Below are 20,873 nucleotides of genomic sequence, written 5' to 3'. Positions count from 1 at the left end.
AACGATTCAGACCCTTTTTTCACGTTTGGATTTTTTTGGGGGGGGGGTCCCAGACATTCTTGCTCTCCAGCAAGCTCGTGCGCCGCGCATTAGGGGTCCTGCGCGGCTTCTTGCACGCAGGAGCGCGCGCACCAGGGCCTGGGATAGCAGCCTGGGACGGCCTTTGCAGCCCCGCCTGCTGGGCGGATCCCTCCGGGCGGAGATTGGGCTGGCCCAGGGCGCCGAGAGCGGAAGAAGCTCCCGAAGCGAGAGGAGGAGGAGGAGGAAACTTTGGGGAAAGTTTGAATTTATTTGTGCTCCGGGGGAGGCGGACGGGCGAAGACCTTCCGCGCAAAGGAGCGGGGGGCGGGGCCCTCCATCCTCGCCAAGGGACCCTCCGCCCCGGGAGGCCCCGATCCGGCCCCGGCGCCCAGCCATGGGGGACCCGGAGGGAGAAGGGGAAGAAGCGGCGTCGGAGTTCGAGCGCCACTGGCGCCTCGAGTTCCCCGGCGAGGCGGCGCCGGCGCTGCGCCTGCACTCGGTGGCTTCCATGGAGGAGGAGCTGGGCCGGTGCCGGCGGACGCTGCAGCGGCTCCAGCGGGCCCTGGAGGAGGAGAAGTTCAAAGTGGTCTACTTGGAGGCGGCGCTGCAGCGGCGGGGAGGAGAAGGAGGCGGAGGGGAGCCGCCCGCCCCGTCCAGCCCCGGCGCGCCCGGGGCGCACAAGGAGACGCCGAAGGGTCTTTCCAGCCCCGGCGCGCCTAGGGCGCACGACTCGGCGCCGGGGGAGCCCCCGTTGGCCCGGCGCTTGCCTCCGCCGCCGCCCCCTCGCCTCTGGAAACGCCCCCCAATTCGGGAGCTCCCCGACGGCTGCGGCTCCCCCGAGCGCCACCTGCGCCTGGTCCAGGAAAGCGAGTCTCCCGGCTGCAGCTGCGACCCCGAAAGAGCGGGAGGAGGAGGAGGAGGAAACAGCGACTGGAGCTGCACCAGCTCCGACCACGAGGATGCTTCCTCCGTAGGTAGGTCTCCGAGCGAGGAGGAAGGGGTCTTGGCACGCCCCACCCCACCCTCAGTCTCTCTCCCATTTCCCAGAACGACTGTGGTAGACTGCGTCTGGCCAGGGAGGCTCCATTGAAGTGACTTGGCTTTGTCCCTTTTTATTATAACAGTGTCATTCCTGGGATATGACCGCAGCTTTGGGACTTAACTGCCTTGTGCTGAGCTACATCTTTGGGCTGTCTGGCACTCGTGGAGGAAAAGGCTGTCTCTGGCTTCTGGCCAGGATGGCTCTGCTGGAGGCAGCCATGCTTCTGAATGCCAGTAGCTGGAAACCGCAGGAGGGGAGAGTGCTGCTCTGGTGCTCAAGTCCTGCTTGCAGGTTGCCCATTGGGGGCGTCTGGCGCCAGGCACATTTTATACCAGGCTATCAAAGTGAGGCAATCTCCATCTGGAAGTTCCTGCCCCAGGATCATTGGATCTTGTAGAATTCTCACACTTACATTTTATCTGAATGAATTTCAGGAACCAAAGTGCTTTTTCTGTGCAGCCTGAGCAGGAGCAGTGAATAGTTAATGGTTGTAGTTTGTCTTCACTGACCCCACCTCCACTGCCCTGCTCACAGCTGTGAAGAATATTCCTACATTATGAATGGTCACCATTAATAAAAAGAGGTAGGAATAAGCCACTATATGTGTGGACTGTCCCTGGATCTAGTGACTTTTCTTCTTTAAGTTCTCAAAGTTCTTAATCTAACTCAAGGTTGCCATATAAACTAACCAGATGTTTAACTGAGTATCAGTCACAGTCAGTCCGTCATCTGATATTCTGTTTTGGCGACTGTAACCTTGATTTAAGGAGCTATTTGCCCCTAGCTTATATATCTGAGTTTCTAACACTGCTACCTTAACTTGCTGGAGAATCAACATCCCTTGATAAATAAATAACAACAACAAATTAAGTGCCTCTGCAGGAAATTAATAATACATCCTTCGACAATGGCTAATGGATGCCCTCTTTAAACTTCTTTATGGTTACATTGTATGGTTTTATGGCTTTATAGTTGCAAACCGCTTTGATGTATTTTTTTTTATGACAAAGCAGTAGGCAAACAGTTTTTATAAATAAATTGTTGTTAATAATAACAACAACAGTTTTTTGGGCGCAAACCTCCCCACAGCTCACCATCGCAGACCCCCCCAGCTCAGCCTCAATAATCAGACCTGGAACCGAGCCCATTGCTTAAAGCAAGACTTGGGTTTGTTTTCGTTCTGCCAGCCGCAAAGCCTCTCCAGGGAAGACCGAGGCAGATCCTCAGAGAGAGCAGGATTGATGCCGCTGTCAAAATAGCTTAATAGGCCCAGGACTTTCAGGAAGAGAGCATATTATTGCCGGGTTTTAATTTGGCCCCTGGAGGCAAATCCTCTCTCAGCTACGCACACATCGCTTCGAGGGGGTTACGGGATTCATCCCCGCTGGAAACGTCCTGGGGTGTCCAAGCCAGTTTTCAGCGCAAACACTCAATATAGAGTTGTCTTTACAGTAATGGGAACCCAAGGTGCCCCTGAGCATGTACAGAGGGCCCTGTAATCATGTCTGAGTGGCCGCACCTTCTCCAAAACATCTGGGGTTACAGGGAGGGTTGGGGTTAGAGGGAAATTAAACATTAAGATGGGATTCAGTCTCTTGGTGCAGAAGTACTGAATGTCATGGCACAAGGCAAGGGGTGCCGGACTCCAAATCCCATCAGGCCACAGCTCAGTGGCAGGACAGCTGCTTGGCGTGCAGAAGGTCCCAGGTACAACCCCCCCCAAACCCCAAGGCTGCCTACACACCATACATTTAAAGCATATTTTCCTCATCTTCTGAAGAATCTTGGGAACTGCAGTTTAAAGGTGACACAGGAACTGTAGTTCTCTGTGGGGGTGAACTACAGTTCCCAGAATTCTTTGGGGGGGACGGGACGTGTGCTTGAAATGTAAGCAGATCAGATGGCAAGAGGTGGGAAAGGCCTCGGCAGGGGATCTTGAAGACTCGCTGCCGTTCAGAGCAGGCAACCCTGGCCTGGGTGGGCAGAGAATCTGACCTGATAGTAAGGGATGGGGAGAAGAACCCCAGCTCAGCAGAAGACCTTTGCGAGAAGAAGGTCCCATGAACAAGGACCAGGTGGGAGGCGATTCAATTTCCATGCAACTTGGGAGTCATCTGATGAAGTTGAGAGCTCAGAGATTCTGCAAAGTCAAGAGGAAGGACTTTGTCATGCTGCACGGCTACGCTGTTTGCTCCCACCAGAGAGAGCGACAAGTTGCCCAAATCAGCAGCTTTGAAAGCGGGTTAAGGAAAGTCATGGAGGTTAAGGCTGTCGCTGGCCACAGGGCCCAGTGGCTCTGTTCTCCATCCTCTGCTGGAGGCCGTCAATGCCTCTGAATGCCGGTTCTTGGAAACTGCAAGTGAAGAGAGTTCCTGCTGCCTTCAGGTCCTGCTTGCGGGATTCTCATCGGAGGCCCAGTGTTAGAAACTCAGGTGTATAAGCTAGGCACCAAGATCCCCAGATGGTAGAGCTGCCACGCGCCATTCTGGCACCCAGGCATCTTCACACGGTCGCCAGCAGCCGATTGCCAGGTGCAAAATACGCCTGGTTCATTTTGAACGTTGGCAATGGCAGGGATGTGGAATTGCACCTGGCCGAATCCTTATTTTGCCCACCTGCTTGGGCCACTTTGGATGGGTGGTTAGTCGCCCCGAACTCACAACAGCGCCAGGTGACCCGTTTTCTTTTGCCTGCACCGTTTGACTTCAGAAGGCCCCAGATTCACACTGGCGTGTCCAGAGAGACTCCCTGCCCAAAACGCCTGCTAGTTGCTGCCGGACAGAGTGGCCAGTCTTGAGCCAAATGGGTCAGGAATGGATTTTCAGCTGCGTTGTTGGTCACAGGGTTGTTGCTTGTTTGTGTGTGTGTGCACCTGTGCACACCTGGGGCTGTCTAGAGCAGCTGGATCATAGAATCGTAGGATTGTCGAGTTTGGCCCCCACTTCCCAAGGCAGTCCATTCCACTGTCAGGAGCTTCTTTCCTTGGGGCTGTGCTAGTTTCAGCTTCAACTTTGAAACCACAGGGACTAGCAGCTTAGCTCAACTTTTTTTTTTTTGAAAATCGTTTTTATTTGATCTTAGAAATATAAATTTATAACAAAACCAAATACATATCCGTATATAGAGATTTCTCTGAATCGCCAGACATCCACTCCATGGGTCCTATTATCAACATTTAAAACTGCATATAATCTATATTTTGTATCTATCCATATTATCCATAGCATTTGTTACGTTACAAGTGAAATTAGAATCCTGCTAATGTTTCCATCTCCTAAATAGATTATAAATTTTTCCCTGTTCTTTCAAAAAGTTTTTCTCCTCTTGTTTTCTGGGCTTTCCAGTCAGCTTTGCCATTTTTGGCACAGTCCATCACTTTGGTTTGCGATTTCTCTCTGGTTGTTGTTTAGTCGTTTAGTCGTGTCCGACTCTTCGTGACCCCCTGGACCAGAGCATGCCAGGCACTCCTGTCTTCCACTGCCTCCCACAGTTTGGTCAAACTCATGCTGGTAGCTTCCAGAACACTGTCCCACCATCTCATTCTCTGTCGTCCCCTTCTCCTTGTGCCCTCCATCTTTCCCAACATCAGGGTCTTTTCCAGGGAGTCTCCTCTTCTCATGAGATGGCCAAAGTATTGGAGCCTCAGCTTCACGATCTGTCCTTCCAGTGAGCACTCAGGGCTGATTTCCTTCAGAATGGAGAGGCTTGATCTTCTTGCAGTCCATGGGACTCTCCAGAGTCTCCTCCAGCACCAGAATTCAAAAGCATCACTTCTTCGGCGATCAGCCTTCTTGATGGTCCAGCTCTCACTTTCACACATCACTACTGGGAAAACCAGAGCTTTAACTATACAGACCTTTGTTGGCAAGGTGTTGTCTCTGCTTTTTAAGATGCTGTCTAGGTTAGGGACTCTTTATTCTTTCCATCTCTGGGCTAGTAGCATCCGTGTGGCTGTTGTCGGATACATAAATGTAGCTCAGTTTTTTTTAAGGAAAGCCGAGATTCTCTCATGCGGCTTGGCCAATTCCCTCCCCACTTGTTTTGTGTGTGTGTGTGTGTGTGTGTGTGTGAAAGAGAGGGGAGCATGTTGCCCAACCCACCTAGTTCCTTTCCTAACCAGGAAGTTGCAGCTTTTATATTTTGTATTATCCTGGAGGAACTTGGGTGCATTTGAGCTGAATCTGGCCTTCGTGGGGAGAACTGCCTGTGACAGCTCTTTCGGAGGCAAGATGCTTGTCCAAAGGTCACGGTCCGCGTTGCCAAATTGATGGTGGTACAGCTGTGTCTTTTGCGAGGGAGGTTTTCCTCCAAGGCTGTTGACCTGTGTCCTATATAGTGATGCTTCCACGTGACACCCTCTTTTTTTCTTCCTTTCTTTAATTAGCTAAAAACCCTCTTGGCAGGTTTGCTTCCTGCGGCAGTTCAGAGCCAAGCTCTGCTTAGGTTTCCACTGTGTTTGGCATCCTTTAGACCAGCCGTCACTAACCTGGCTTCCTCCAGATGCTTTAGACTACAGCTCCCAGCAGTGGCGCCAACGGAGAGCCAGTGTGGTTAGAGCGCCGGACTAGAACCTGGGAGACCTGGGTTCAAATCTCCCCCTCTTGGCTATGAAGCTGACTGGGGTGACCTTGGGCCAGTCACTGTCTTCTCTCAGCCTTACCTATCTCGCAGGGTTGTTGTGAGGATTAATGGGAGAGAAGGAGGGAAAGCACCTACGGCACCTTGAGCTCCTATGGAGGCACTAAATAAAATATTATATGACAGCAACACCTGGAGGGTCCTCCAGCCCTGATGGTTGCATTTTCTGTCCAATTCTGAAACTTCCTTATCTCTAGCTGTTTTCAGGTTGCAAGAAAGGGCTGTGTCGCTCTTTTAAAAGACTAACCTCTCTTATTACGGCATAAGCTTATGTGGACTGCATCTGGCGAATGGGTCTGTATCCACCAGGGAACTCTGCTTCTGAGCGGCCAATATCAATACCATAAAGAATAATATTAGTTTATGTATATGGCAGGGGTGAGCAACGTTTTCCCCTAGGCCACACCCTTAAGACCTTGCCATCCCTACTTTGCACCTTCACTGAGTGTTTCTGCCACCCTGGAAACGAGTCCTTGAACTCTGATCATGCCTCTTGGCTTGCCTGGATGGGGGGGGGGGAGGTGGAAGTGTGAGTGTGTAAAAACTGGCCTGGCCTGCACAGTTTTCCCACCCCATACGTATATAATGTAGAGAGATAATTGATCAATCAACACATGCTTGAGTTGATTGTTCAGCAGATTAATCAACACACACTCGAGTTGATTAATCTGCAAGGCTCTGAGAGTCAAGGGTGCGGTCTTGCCTGGGGGGAAATTTGCAAAACATCCTTTCAGCTGGCCAAGGATTTCAGCTGGGGCTTTAGTTGCTCTGCAGACCGTGTGCAGACCGTGAGAGAGAGAGAGGGCTGTAGGTGGATCAGATGGCAATTTGTTATCTCCTTGGCTGCAGAAGGTCGGCAAGGAAACGGGTGATCTGATCGTGCTGGCGATCTTTTGCCTTGCCAGTAAAGCCACAGTTGACAATTTCCTGAGCTGGTACTGCTCTCTATCCCCCCCCCCATGGTCTGCTTTAATTGGCTTGTGATTTCTTTATTTTTAGTGCGCAAACCCAAAATTGAGGAGAGGCCTGCTAGACAGCAGATGGGGGGTGGGAAGTGTCAGAGATCTGATGTCTTTGTCCTCTGCTTGCAGACTTCGCAGAGGCATCTGCCTGTCCTCTGTTGGAAACAGGATACTGGGCCGAGTGGGTTTTTAGCCCGATGCAGGGAAAAGCGAGGGGCAGGTTCTGCGCCGGTACTTCCGTTTCACCACCTGGGGGCGCATGGAGAGGCTTTGCTGCCTGGAAGGGCGGCAAGATCAGCTGAAAGATGCTCAAGAGCCTACTTTGCCAGAGATCTCCTTGCCCCTTTGGCCACCCAGATTGCTGGCTACCTCTGCAATGCTCAGCGGCTTTCTCCCAGTTGAAAAGAGCATCCTTGGGGTGTGTCCTGCTTGTTTTTTCTTCAAAACCAGAGGGACATTGTTAATGGAGAAATCTGAGGGCTCCCTTGGACAAAAACAAACAAACAAGGACACCAGCCAGGAATACCAGAGCAAAAGAGCAGCCAGTAGGCTTGGTCTTGATTGAAGACTGTCGTGACAGGACTCCCACCTGCCACGAGGTGGAACAAGATGGAAGCCCCGAATAAAAGAGCCCCCAAACTTCTATTAGCTGCTAATCCCCATGTTACACCCCCCCAAACTACATCACTCATACATCACGGTTACATCATGAAAGGCGAGGTCTGGTGGCAGTAATCTGAGCATCCTGGACCCTGCCCCATGGTTCTCCTTGCCCTCCACCAAACACCCATCAAGTGGAACAAAATAGATATTTACATTTCCCTGTTTCCCAGCCAAGTTAACCACACCCTTTTGGCTTCATCTGGGTTTGTTATTTCTGGAATGGCTACCTGTCTGGCACTCAGGTATCAGGATGCCAGGAATTATCACTCAGGCAGAGGGGCTGCTGAGTAGCTGAGCTCACATGTCTATATGAATTTCTGAAGTTTTCCCAGTGAGCCAGTACATAGATACATTTATCAGTGAATTCTTACATTTGGTATTGTGCAGCAAAGGCCCTTTGAATAGATGGGAAGAAACTGTGATGAAGTGTTTTGTGGGGACAAGTCACAAAAGTGATTGTGCTGATTTTGGTAGTGGGCTGCACGTGCATGATATCTGCTGGAGGGGCAACCCCCCCCCCCCGCCAACCTATACATACATAAGCCTTGATGGCTTAATGCAGGCAAGCTAAACTGCAGCCCCTTTTTGATGCAGTTGGACTACAGCTCCCATTATCCCTGAGCGCTGGCCACACCAGCAGGGGCTGATGGGAACTGGAGTCCAACAAACCCAGGAACACTAGAACTGGTGGGTAACCATTCAAGCTGATTCGGGGCAGATTAAAGAAAGGTCATTTTTTTCCACGCAGCTCCTAGTTGAACTGTGGAACTCCCTGCCACAGGAGACAGCAATGGCCACCAACTTGGGTGCCTTTAAAAGAGGATTTGACAAATCCATGGAGGAGAAGAGGGCTATCGATGGCTACTAGCCGGAATGGCTCTGCTGTGTCTCCACGGTTGGGGGCAGCCGTGCTTCTAAATAACAGTTGATGGAAACCCCAGGAAGGGGCGAGGACTCTTGTGGTCCAGTCCTGCGTGCAGGTTTCGCATGCAGGACTCTGGCTGGCCATTGTGAGAAGAGGATGCTGGACTAGATGGGCCATTGGCCTGATCCTGCAGCATTCTAAACAGCTGGGGGGGGCAGAGGTTTCACCAGCAGCCCATTTTGTTGTGGGTTCAAGACTGGGGCTAAGTGACTTGAAAAGCAACTTTGCTAGCGTTAGAATTAAATAATTAAAATCAAGGGACCTAAGGGCTAGAATTCTGAGTGAGGGAGAGGGATACTTTCCAGCTTCAGAGTCGCATTGCTTGGGTGGGGGGACTCGTGCCAGTAGTGGGCGGGGCCAGTGGCAAAAGTGGGTGGGGCACTGCATGTAAATACAGTACCTCAAGGACCGCCCCTCTCCATATGAACCTGCCCAGACCCTGAGAACATCACCTGAGGCCCTTCTTGGTGTGCCCCTTCCACTAGAAGTCCGGAGGGTGGCAACACGAGAACGGGGCCTTTTCTGCAGTGGCTCCTCATTTGTGGAATGCATTTCCCCAGGAAGGTTCGCCTGGTGCCTTCATCATGGGACTGAAACTGCCTTGGTCGCACTGGTTGATGATCTCCGGTGAGCTAGGGACAAAGGTGAGAGTTGTTTCCTAGTTCTGCTGGATCTCTCAGCGGCCTTTGATACAATCGACCATAACATCCTTCTGGACCGTCTAGAGGGGTTGGGAGCTGGGGGCACTGTTATACAGTGGTTTCGCTCCTTTCTCCTGGGCCGTGTTCAGAAAGTGGTGGTGGGGGATGAGTGTTCAGACCCTTGGGCCCTCACTTGTGGGGTGCCTCAGGGTTCTGTCCTCTCCCCCATGCTTTTCAACATCTACATGCAGCCGCTGGGAGAGATCATCAGGGGGTTTGGACTGGGTGTCCATCAATATGCAGATGATACCCAGCTCTACCTTTCTTTCAAATCAGAACCAGTGAAGGCGGTGAAGGTCCTGTGTGAGTGCCTGGAGGCGGTTGGAGGATGGATGGCGGCTAATGGATTGAAGTTGAATCCTGACAAGACAGAAGTACTGTTTTTGGGGGACAGGGGGCGGGCTGGTGTGGAGGACTCCCTGGTCCTGAATGGGGTAACTGTGCCCCTGAAGGACCAGGTGCGTAGCCTGGGAGTCATTTTGGACTCACAGCTGTCCATGGAGGCACAGGTCAATTCTGTATCCAGGGCAGCTGTCTACCAACTCCACCTGGTACGCAGGCTGAGACCCTACCTGCCCGCTGACTGTCTCGCCAGAGTGGTGCATGCTCTAGTTATCTCCCGCTTGGACTACTGCAATGCGCTCTACGTGGGGCTACCTTTGAAGGTGACTCGGAAACTACAACTAATCCAGAATGCGGCAGCTAGACTGGTGACTGGGGGCGGCCGCCGAGACCACATAACACCGGTCTTGAAAGACCTACATTGGCTCCCAGTACGTTTCCGAGCACAATTCAAAGTGTTGGTGTTGACCTTTAAAGCCCTAAACGGCTTCGGCCCAGTATACCTGAAGGAGCGTCTCCACCCCCATCATTCTGCCCGGACACTGAGGTCCAGCGCCGAGGGCCTTCTGGCGGTTCCCTCATTGCGAGAAGCGAAGCTACAGGGAACCAGGCAGAGGGCCTTTTCGGTGGTGGCGCCCGCCCTGTGGAATGCCCTCCCATCGGATGTCAAGGTGATGGACAACTACCTGACATTCAGAAAACATCTTAAGGCGGCCCTATTCAGGGAAGCTTTTAATGTATGATATTTTAGTGTTTTCTGGTTTCTGTGGAGGCCGCCCAGAGTGGCTGGGGAGGCCCAGCCAGATGGGCGGGGTACAAATAATAAATTATTATTATTATTATTATTATTATTATACACCTTCAGGTGCCAGGTGACTGGTTCCTCTTCTGCCAGGCCTTTGGCTGATTGACATCCTATACACTTTTAGATGTGTCTTGGAGATGGGGGATTATTGGTTTGTTTAGTTTATTATTTTTATTATGCATTTTGTGCTTTTAATTCTGTATTTTTACTTTGCATACCACCCTGAGATCTACGGATGAAGGGCAAAGTATACAAATTTAATAAATAATATTTTCCACCTTGGCTTCTGCGCACAGACCCTCAAGCCCCTTTCTCTCTGCCTTACATCCAGGTGAGGAAGAGGCAGGATCAGAGTTCGAGAACATGTAAAAACACTCCAGGAGGGTGCAGTCGTCCCCCCCAGCTGTTACAGTCGTACCTTGGAAGTCGAATGGAATCCGTTCCGGAAGTCCGTTCGACTTCCAAAATGTTTGGAAACCAAAGCGTGGCTTCTGATTGGCTGCAGGAAGCTTCTGCAGCCAATTGTGTCTGGAGGCGATTGGAGGATGGATGGCGGCTATCAGATTGAGGTTGAATCCTGATGAGACAGAAGTACTGTTTTTGGGGGGACAGGGGTCGGGCGGGTGTGGGGGACTCCCTGGTCCTAAATGGGATAACTGTGCCCCTGAAGGACCAGGTGCGCAGCCTGGGAGTCATTTTGGACTCACAGCTGTCCGTAAAAGCGCAGGTCAATTCTGTGTCCAGGGCAGCTGTTTATCAGCTCCATCCGGTACGCAGGATGAGACCCTCCCTGCCCACAGACTGTCTCGCCAGAGTGGTGCATGCTCTAGTTATCTCTCGCTTGGACTACTGCAATGCGCTCTACATGGGGCTACTTTTGAAGGTGACCCAGAAACTACAACTAATCCAGAATGCAGCAGCTAGACTGGTGATTGGGAGCGGCTGCCGAGACCATATAACACCGGTCTTGAAAGACCTACATTGGCTCCCAGTATGTTTCTGAGCACAATTCAAAGTGTTGGTGCTGACCTTTAAAGCCCTAAACGGCCTCGGTCCTGTATACCTGAAGAAGCATCTCCACCCCCATCATTTTACCTGGACACTGAGGTCCAGCACCGAGGGCCTTCTGGTGGTTCCCTTGCTGCGAGAAGCCAAGTTACAGGGAACCAGGCAGAGGGCCTTCTCGGTAGTAGCACCCGCCCTGTGGAACGCCCTCGCACCAGATGTCAAAGAGAAAAACAAGTACCAGACTTTTAGAAGACATCTGAAGGCAGCCCTGTTTAGGGAAGCTTTTAATGTTTAATAGGTTATTGTATTTTAATATTCTGTTGGAAGCCACCCAGAGTGGATGGGGAAACCCATCCAGATAGGTGGGGTATAAATAATAAATTATTGCTATTATTATTATTATTATCGGAAGCCCCATTGGAATAGTTCGCAAAAATAGTTCGCAAACCGGAACAGTCACTTCCAGGTTTGTGGCGTTCGGGAGCCAAAACGTACGAGAACTAAGCTGTTTGAAAACCAAGGCACGACTGTTTATTGTTACTGAATCAGGGCTGGTGAGGGGTGTGTCCAGGGACCGGCTCAAAAGACCAGGATCCACATTCAGCCCCTGACCTGATTTAAAGGCCACGCAGTTCTTGTAGTGCGGGATGGCGCTTGCTTGCCCAGGAATGCCTCCTTGAAGGCCTGCCCGCTTGCTCTCCACCCGTCCTTGGTGGAGCTGTGCCAATGCTGCCCTGGGGAGAGGCTGGCCATGCCTCTGCTGCCAAAGCAAACAGCCCTTGTTTATTGGGTGCGCTTGGGCTGTTGACTCAGGAAAGGAGGAGGATGTCCTTTGGCAGGGAAGCCAAGCTGGGCTGCTTGCCTCTAGGGCAACACGGCAACTGCTACGCCCTGCGGGAGTGACATGCCTACCTGTGTGTTTTTCTCAAGCTTCAGCCAGGAGTGGCAGGGAGGCAGAGCCCTTGGGGAAGGGCTGTAGCATAGCGGTACAGCCCTCGCTTTTCATGCAGAAGGACCCGGCAGCATCTCCGGGTCCTGGACAGCTGCTGCCAGTCAGTGTAGGCAATAGAATAAGAATATTTATATTTTTTTATTTATACCCTGCCCATCTGGCTGGGTTTCTCCAGCCACTCTGGGCAAATTCCAACAAAATTTTAAAATGCAGTAGCCTATTAAACATTAAATCTTCCCTAAACAGGACTGCCTTCAGATGTCTTCTAAAAGTCTGGTAGTTGTTTTTCTCTTTGACATCTGGTGGGAGGAAGTTCCACAGGGTGGGCGCCACTACTGAGAAAGCCCTCTGCCTGGTTCCCTGTAGCTTTGCTTCTCGCAGTGAGGGAGCCGTCAGAAGGCCCTCAGTGCTGGACCTCACTGGGGGTGGAGACACTCCTTCAGGTATACTGGACCGAGGCCATTTAGGGCTTTAAAGATCAGCACCAACACTTTGAATTGTGCTCGGAAACATGCTTGGAAGCGATACTGAACTAGATGGACCCTTTCTATTTCAACCCCGAATTCAGAACCTTGAGGACTGGAAACTTGGTTTGTTTTTAGGGGAAGGGCAGTGGCTCAGTGGTAGAGCACCTAGGTTCAATCTCCAGCATCTCTAGGTACGACTGGGCAGGAAACCCTGTCTGAAATCCTGGAGAGCTGCTGCCAGTCAGTGTGGACAGTATTGAACTAGATGGACCAGTGGTCTGACTCCCTATGTCGTATGCCAGTTGCTTTCTGTATTGGCCCCAAAGGATAGCAGATAAAAGATTTCCACCAGGGATGCTGCTGCAGTGGATTTTCCGCCTCCAAAGCGGGTTGGACTAGATGCCCTCTAATGTTCTGTCCCGGGGAGTTGCCTCCTGATTGGAGCAACTTGTGCAGAGTTGTGGCAGGCCGCCTCTTCTCTGAGGTCCTCATGCCAGCATGGGGAACGGTCAGAGTGACAATGGAGAAATTATCCCTCCCCCAGCAGAGATGGATTGGCAGCAGACCAGAGCAGGCACTCTCGCAGAGTTGCAGCAGGTGAGCTCCTCTCTGGGTTCAGTCTTTGGGGCTCTGCCTTAAGTTACTTTGGTTTTTTTAGGTGCGTGATTTTGAACATGGTGCTTTAGAGGTGATTAGGAACTGTCTGGTTCCCTTTGACCTCTTGCTAAAGCCACTTCCTGGTGTGTGTGTGTGTGTGTGTGTGCATTTGTGTCCCCCCTGTTTTAGTGTGTCATCCCTCAAAGGGGCTTCCAAGGGCCGGGATCTGTACGGTTTCCGGGGTTCAGTTTGGAGCACAAGGAACACCCCTAGAGTGCTGCCCTCCAGATTATAATTATTCCCATTTATTAAATTGTTATTATCGCCCTTCATCTGAAGATCGCAGTGCAGTTCACAACGTAAGAATACAAAATGAGAGCTCAAAACACTTAATGAAACAATAACTCCCTTTCATCAAACACATTAGATTGTTTAATTAGCCAAAGACCTGGGAGAGGAGGAATGCTTTTGCCTGGCATCTAAAGGTATGGAGTGAAGGCGCCAGGGGAGCCTCTCTGGGGAGAGCGTTCCACAAGCAGGGAGCCACCACAGAAAAGGCCCCGTTCTCGTGTTGCTGCCCCCTGGACTTCTGACAGAGGAGGCACACAAAGAAGGACCCCAGATGATGATATCAGGGTCTGGGGGTGTTCAAAAGGAGAGAGGCGGTCCTTGAGGGATTGCAAGTCCTGAGCCATTTAAAGCTTTATAGGTCAAAACCAGCACTTTGAATTGGACCCAGAAACCAACTGACAGCCAGTGCTGTTGGGCTTTAATTGTTGTTGTTTAGTTGTTTAGTCATTTAGTGCCTCTTTGTGACCCCCTGGACCAGAGCACGCCAGGCACTCCTGTCTTCCACTGCCTCCCGCAGTTTGGTCAGACTCATGCTGGTAGCTTTGAAAACACTGTCCAGCCATCTCGTCCTCTGTCGTCCCCTTCTCCTTGCGCCCTCCATCTTTCCCAACATCAGGGTCTTTTCCAGGGAGTCTTCTCTTCTCATGAGGTGGCCAAAGTCTTGGAGTCTCAGCTTCACGATCTGTCCTTCCAGTGAGCACTCAGGGCTGATTTCCTTCAGAATGGAGAGGTTGGATCTTCTTGCAGTCCGTGGGCCCAGAAACCAATTGGCAGCCAGTGCTGTTGGGCTAGGTTTGGCCTTATATTCTCAAACCTTCTAGCCCCGGTGAAGCTTCTGAACTGTCTTCAGAGGCAGCCCTACGTATAACGCATTGCACTAATCCAGCCTAGAGGTTACCAGAGCATAGATGGCAGAAGGAAGATTTCGTGGGACTCCTGGAGGGCAAGTCTGATGCTACTGAAGAACTCTTGCCTAAAAACTTCAGATGACTCATTGGTGATGCTCCTGTATACAGCATCTCCTCTCTGAGGCCGAGGGGACAGCTTGCAACGCTTTCAGAGCTGCCAGTGCCTCTCTCAGGAAACGGTGGTCTCTGCACCTGCCTCGGAGCAGCGTCCCTGCGGTTTTGCTGCCTCGCCCCCCTCAAAAGAAGCGAAAGCCTTTTGCCGATGGTAAAAGCAGAAACGAGCTCCTGGAGGGCCGGGAAGGATGCTGTCTCATTTATCAAAACGATGATTATTATCTATTGCTTTTTTCAGATAAAAAAAGAAAAGAAAGCAAGTTGCAAGAAACGTCTATTAAAAGCAAGTGCAAAAAGCAGTGTAAAACACACCATAAGAAGAGCCTGCCGGATCAGGCCGGTTTCCCACCTGTTCCAGCCTCCTGTCTCCACAGTGGCCAAATTATTATTATTATTATTATTATTATTATTATTATTATTATTATTAATTATTTGTACCCTGCCCATCTGGCTGGGTCTCCCCAGCCACTCTGGGCGGCTTCCAACAAAGATTAAAAATACATTAAAATGTCACACATTAAAAACTTCCCTTCAGTCCCTAAGAACCTAGGAACCTAGATAGACTGTCTCTGGGCATGGAGGTTCCATCAGAGGAGCTCTGTAGCTGGATCAGGCCAATGGCCCATCTAGGCTAACATCCTGTTCCCACAGAGGCACCAAAGGAAATCCCACAAGCAGGATCCAAGCAGCCCTCTCCCCTCCTGAGGTTTCCAGGAACTGGGATTCAGTCTGTTACGCATTATTGTGTTTTTATCTTGCAAAACGCCCTGTGATCTTCAGCCGCTCTCCCCTCCTGCTCGTCGCCTTCGATAGCCCTCTCTTCCATGAAGTTGCCCATCTAAGTTTGGGGCCGCCACAGTCTCCCACGGGAGCGAGTAATAGACATATATAAAAAAAAACAGATCCGACAGCCCCAGCCCATTAGAAACTCCCAAGAGGGTGCGGAGAAGGGCCAGTGAAGGGTGTAGCTTGGGGAGGAAGGGAGTCCCAGGGGCCTGACAGAGGGGCCTTAAGGGCCGCACTTGGCCCTGGGCCCAAGGCAGCTCAGAGACCCGCAAAAGTCTCGCGTCAAGTTTCAAGATGTTGGTTTTTTAATTAATATTTTATTAAGTTTTATCAGTAAGAAAATTCAAAAAAAAATATACAAAAACAGAAAAGTACAAAGTCAAAATACAAAAATACAAACATTAAGCATAAAAGAAGAAAAAGAAAAAAGAAAAACACATAAGGAAAAAATCAAAAACCCCTCTTTTTTTAACTCATCTTTAGTTGACTTATTTTCCTGACTTCCTCGTGCCTCCCTTTTTTGTATCCCTTTTTTTAAAAGTGGTTCAGCAAATTCATATCCAATTTAGTTTATCTATTATCAATCCCATCTTACATTTTACCCTGTTGCTAGAACCCCTTCAATTCAAGATGTTGGTTTTTTAAAAAGTGTTATTTAGAGCATGCAAAAGTTCCTGGGCACACATTTTTTGCGTGTTTGGCCTCGGAGCCAAAGCTAGAAACTGGGGAAAAAAGAGAACAGCAACCTTAAAAAATAATAAGGGTTTTAAAAGCAGGGTTTAAATGCATGATGGGGATACGTTTGGGCCGGTTCTTCGTAGCCTGGACTTTCAGAGAAACCTAGCCCCCACTTTTTTGGGAAGGCACAGACTCCCTTTTGGTGGCAATGTGACAGGCATCCATTCAACTGGTGAAGGGCTCCCTTTTTCTCCCTGGAGAAGGCTGGACCCATCTAAAAACTATTGCATGGATCCCATTGGGCCACAAGGTGGCGGCCTGGAGCTTGTTAAGGGCAGAGAGGCCAGAGAGCTTCTCAAAACTAACAATATATAATTTTACCGGACTGGACCTGTCCTTGGTGGCTTCCATTTCTGCGTTCTCGTTCCCCCACCAGTAATTGCCTGGGCTTTGGGGACTTTGTGGTAAAGAAGGGAAGGAGAGGATGGACTCTCTCTCTGTGTGTGCATTTTCTCGGTTCTTATTTTATTAGAGGTTTACCGTCCATCGATTAGCTGTCTCTCCCCGTCTGCCTTTGCCGCAGCAATAAGAGTTTTGTCTTGGCCCTAGAACTGACCTCTGAAAGGCAGAAGGCAGAGCTGAAGTGGAAAGCCTCCTGAGCATGCACAGAGGGTGTTTTATTATTATTATTATTATTTATTTTTTAAAATAATATTTATTGCTTTTCCAACAATTTAAACACTACAAAAAGGACCATACAATACAATGCAAAAACACTACATAACACTAACACTAACACATTGAACTAACAAAACAAAACAAAACAAAAACAGTTTAAAACACATCAAATAATTTCAATATCTTATCTTTCATTCACTTATTTCCACGACCTCCTCACAACTCCCTTTTTGTATTCCACTTCTGTTAATTGTTTCAGCAATTCCTTTCCATCTTCCTCTGTTTTCTATCCTATAATTATCTTAACACATTCTAACCTTATTTTTTCCTTTAACACTCTATTAATCTATTTATACTTAATTCCTTATAACATTTCAGCCAAAGCCATATACCTTCATTCCAACATTGTTCTAACATTCATTAATTTTACAGTATTTCTGTAAATAGTCTTTAAACTTTTTCCAGTCTTCTTCCACCGACTCTTCTCCCTGGTCTCGGATTCTGCCAGTCATTTCCGCCAGTTCCATATAGTCCATCAACTTCATCTGTAAATCTTGTGTTTTCCAATACTGCGCGATGAGTATTCTTGCTGCTGTTGTTGCATACATAAAAAAAGTTCTATCCTTCTTAAAGTGTGGATGAATTCTATTTCTTTTCTTTTATCAAACATATATACTGCTTAATTGTAAATAAAGAAAATCCCAAACCCAGCAACCTCAAAGCAGTTTGTGGAAAGAATAAAACAATGAAATTATTAGTTTAGAAAAGCAGTTAAAAGCAACTATTCAAGCCTATGGAGACTTGTAGAATGTTGATGTGCTTTTTAATCTGTGTTTGGTCTATTCCTCTTTTTAACGTTTCAAGGTGATCTTGCAGGTAGACTGGTCCTAGGCTGTTAAGAGCCTTATATCCCAATGGGAACACTTTGGACTTGGACAAATCCAGGTCTCTGAGCAGAGCTGTGATATGCTGACAGGTCTCACTCTATTATTATTTATTATTATTTTATTATTTACTAATTTCTTCAATTCATTAGTCTCTTGACCCCTAAGGAGCCTCCAAGCATCTTCCAAAAATGTGGAAATTGGGGAAATAAACTTATGTACCCCATCTCAGTCGGTAGAGCCTGAGGCTCTTCATCTCAAGGTTGTGGGTTCGAGCCCCACACTGGGCAAAAGGTTCCTGCATTTCAGCGGGTTAGACTAGATGACCCTTGAGGTCCCTTCCAATTCTATGATTGAGCTTCCTGGATTATATTGGGCCAGTTGCCTGCTGTCTCCTCCCTCTCAACTTAGCCTTCCTCAGAGGGTTGTTGTGAGGATAAGTGGGGTTTTTTGGGGGGACACCCCCCCGCCTGCCACCTGGAGTGCCTTGCAGTCAACTGATGGGCATGTCAGAATTAACCCCCGAAAAGAAATGAATGTGGATGAATGTGTGAATCTGCCTTTATTTCTGTCGTCTCTTGAGGATGAGGGTGGCATTTGTTTGTGTTTATATACAGGCAACCACCGCCATCATCATCACCACTTTTAATTTGTATACTGTACCGCCTTTCTATCTTACAATACTCAAGCTGAAGAAACAAAGAATGTACAGCTTATAACAATCTACAGTGGGACCTCGGGTTAAGTACTTAATTCGTTCCGGAGGTCCGTTCTTAACCTGAAACTGTTCTTAACCTGAAGCACCACTTTAGCTAATGGGGCCTCCCACTGCCGCCATGGCGCCGCCAGAGCACAATTTCTGTTCTCATTCTGAAGCAAAGATCTTAACCTGAAGCACTATTTCTGGGTTAGCAGAGTCTGTAACCTGAAGCGTATGTAACCTGAAGCATATGTAACCTGAGGTACCACTGTAATGCAATACAAAATGTGATAGTAAAACAGCTTTAAAATAAGCAATCTACATTCAACTATCATTAGAATAGTATAGAATAATAATATCAGCATATAAAAACTACCGTATTTTTCGCCCTATAGGACGCACCGCCCCATAAGGCGCACCTAGGTTTTTTTTGGGGGGGGGGGAATAAAGGGGAAAAAATTATTCCCCCCCCCAGGCGAGGGGCTGGGGTGGGGGAAGCCCCCAGAACAGGCAACTCTCCGCAAGCCGCGGGAGCCCAGCGCAGGGCTCCCGCGGCTTGCGGAGAGGTGCACAAAGTCTGGGCGTGCTGAGCTCAGCGCGCCCAGCCTTCGTCATGCAGGCAACTCTCCGCAAGCCGTGGGAGCCCAGCGCAGGGCTTCCGCGCCTTGGGGAGAGGTGCGGGAAGCCTGGAGAGCGAGAGGGGTTGGTGCGCACCGACCCCTCTCGCTCTCCAAGCTTCAGCGAAAGCCTGCATTCGCCCCATAGGACGCACACACATTTCCCCTTCATTTTTGGAGGGGGAAAAGTGCGTCCTATGGGGTGAAAAATACAGTAAACAGAAACCCGCTCTTAACAATTACAATAAATAATTTCGAAAATGCAATCAATAAAACAACGGCAAGCCACGGCGCATAAAATAATACAATACAAATTGAGAAGCAGAGACTGGAGGGTGGGACAAGGCAGGTGGAAGCAGAGAGAGTAAAGACACTGTCCTGATCCGTCTCCTTTGTGCAGGCATCTCTGGGTGCTAATTATGGCACGTTCTCCCCCCCCCTGCCTTTTCCCACCTTCTGCTGGTGATTCATTTCCACCCCTCCCTCGTGACTCACTCGGAGGGTGTCGAGAGGCACTGCCAGTCAGGGAGTGAGGTGGCAGAGGAGTGGGGGGGTGGGGGAGAGAGATCACTCTTGGGAGACTTAGAGTCAGGGAGCCGGCAGTTTTCATAGAATCGTAGAGTCGGAAGGGACTCCCTGGGGTCATCTAGTCCAACCCCCCGCAACGCAGGAATCTCAACTCAAGCATCCAGGACAATCCAACCTGTGCTTAACAGCCTCCAAGGAGAGAGAGTCCACAACCTCCTGAGGGAGTCCATTCCGCTGTCAAACTGCTCTTATTGTCATCTTATTGGTATCTGAAGAAGTGTGCATGCACACGAAAGCTCATACCAAGAACTAACTTAGTTGGTCTTTAAGGTGCTACTGGAAGGAATTTTTTTATTTTGATTATTGTCAGAAAGTTCTTCCTGACAATAAGTCGGAATCTCCTTTCTTGTCACGTGAAGCCATGGATTCGAGTCCCGCCCTCCAGGAGACAACAAGCTTGGTGGATCCAAATCTTTTGCCGTTCTCCCTTATCTCCTGGTTTCGGATCCACATTTTGGGATGCCCCCTGCCCCCCAAGGATCAAGGCGCCGTTGGGTAGATCTATTCCAATAATAATACTCCCTTTTTATGATAATTTTTATTAGTTTTCTGATATTGTAAAATCCTAATATTTTGCCATTCTCAAACGTCGTTTGGCATGAAATCTTTTGATAAAGGGTGGTATAGAAATTTAATAAATACTAATACAGTGGCACCTCGGGTTACATACGCTTCAGGTTACAGACTCCACTAACCCAGAAATATTACCTTGGGTTAAGAACTTTGCTTCAGGATGAGAACAGAAATCGTGCTCCGGCGGTGCGGCAGCAGTGGGATGCCCCATTAGCTAAAGTGGTACCTCAGGTTAAGAACAGTTTCAGGTTAAGAACGGACCTCCGGAACGAATTAAGTGCTTAACCTGAGGTACCACTGTAGATTGTTATAAGCTGTACATTCTTTGTTTCTTCAGCTTGAGTATTGTAAGATAGAAAGGCGGTACAGTATACAAATTAAAAGTGGTGATGATGGCTAAGCGGGGATTTGAACCTTCGTCTCCTGTGTCCTAGTCCAGGACTCTAACCACTACACCACACTGACTCAGGTTCTCTCCCCAAGCCTTGCAACCCAAAGCTGCTCTGTCGAGGTGTCTCTGTTTGATCACTTGCTCTGGTATAATAATATCCTCTAAATCTGACTTTGCCATTTCAAGGGGACATCACTGGGGGGTGTGTCTGTTATTTTTAATCTTTGTTTTAATGTATTTTTAATCTTTGTTGGAAGCCGCCCAGAGTGGCTGGGGAAACCCAGCCAGATGGGCGGGATACAAATAATAAATTATTATTATTATTATTATTATTATTATTATTATTATTATTATTTTGAAAAGGGAGTCAGTGTCCCAGGGCTGCTGGGGTTCCTGCCTGCCTGCCATTTTATCTTTGGATAAGCATTTGTGTGGGCTTGTAGGAAAAGCTCCTTGGCCGGTAGGCAGCCCATTTTTGAAAT

At 49.1% G+C, this 20,873-nt stretch overlaps 1 protein-coding gene across 1 annotated transcript in view; it reads left to right on the top strand.

Moving 5' to 3' along the window:
* Nucleotides 1-230: 230 nt before the first annotated feature.
* ABR (ABR activator of RhoGEF and GTPase) overlaps nucleotides 231-20,873 on the top strand; it is a 119,396-nt gene continuing 98,753 nt past the window's right edge. The window contains exon 1 of the mRNA XM_083479809.1: nucleotides 231-995. Within this exon, the coding sequence (XP_083335935.1) occupies nucleotides 416-995 (580 nt within the window). The 5' untranslated portion in view covers nucleotides 231-415. The remainder of the gene's footprint in view (nucleotides 996-20,873) is intronic.

Source organism: Podarcis liolepis (assembly GCF_965112155.1).
Source record: "Podarcis liolepis genome assembly, chromosome: 16".
Classification (NCBI taxonomy): domain Eukaryota; kingdom Metazoa; phylum Chordata; class Lepidosauria; order Squamata; family Lacertidae; genus Podarcis; species Podarcis liolepis.
Note: the sequence above shows the minus strand (reverse complement) of the source record. Positions and strands in the feature narration are given on the sequence as shown.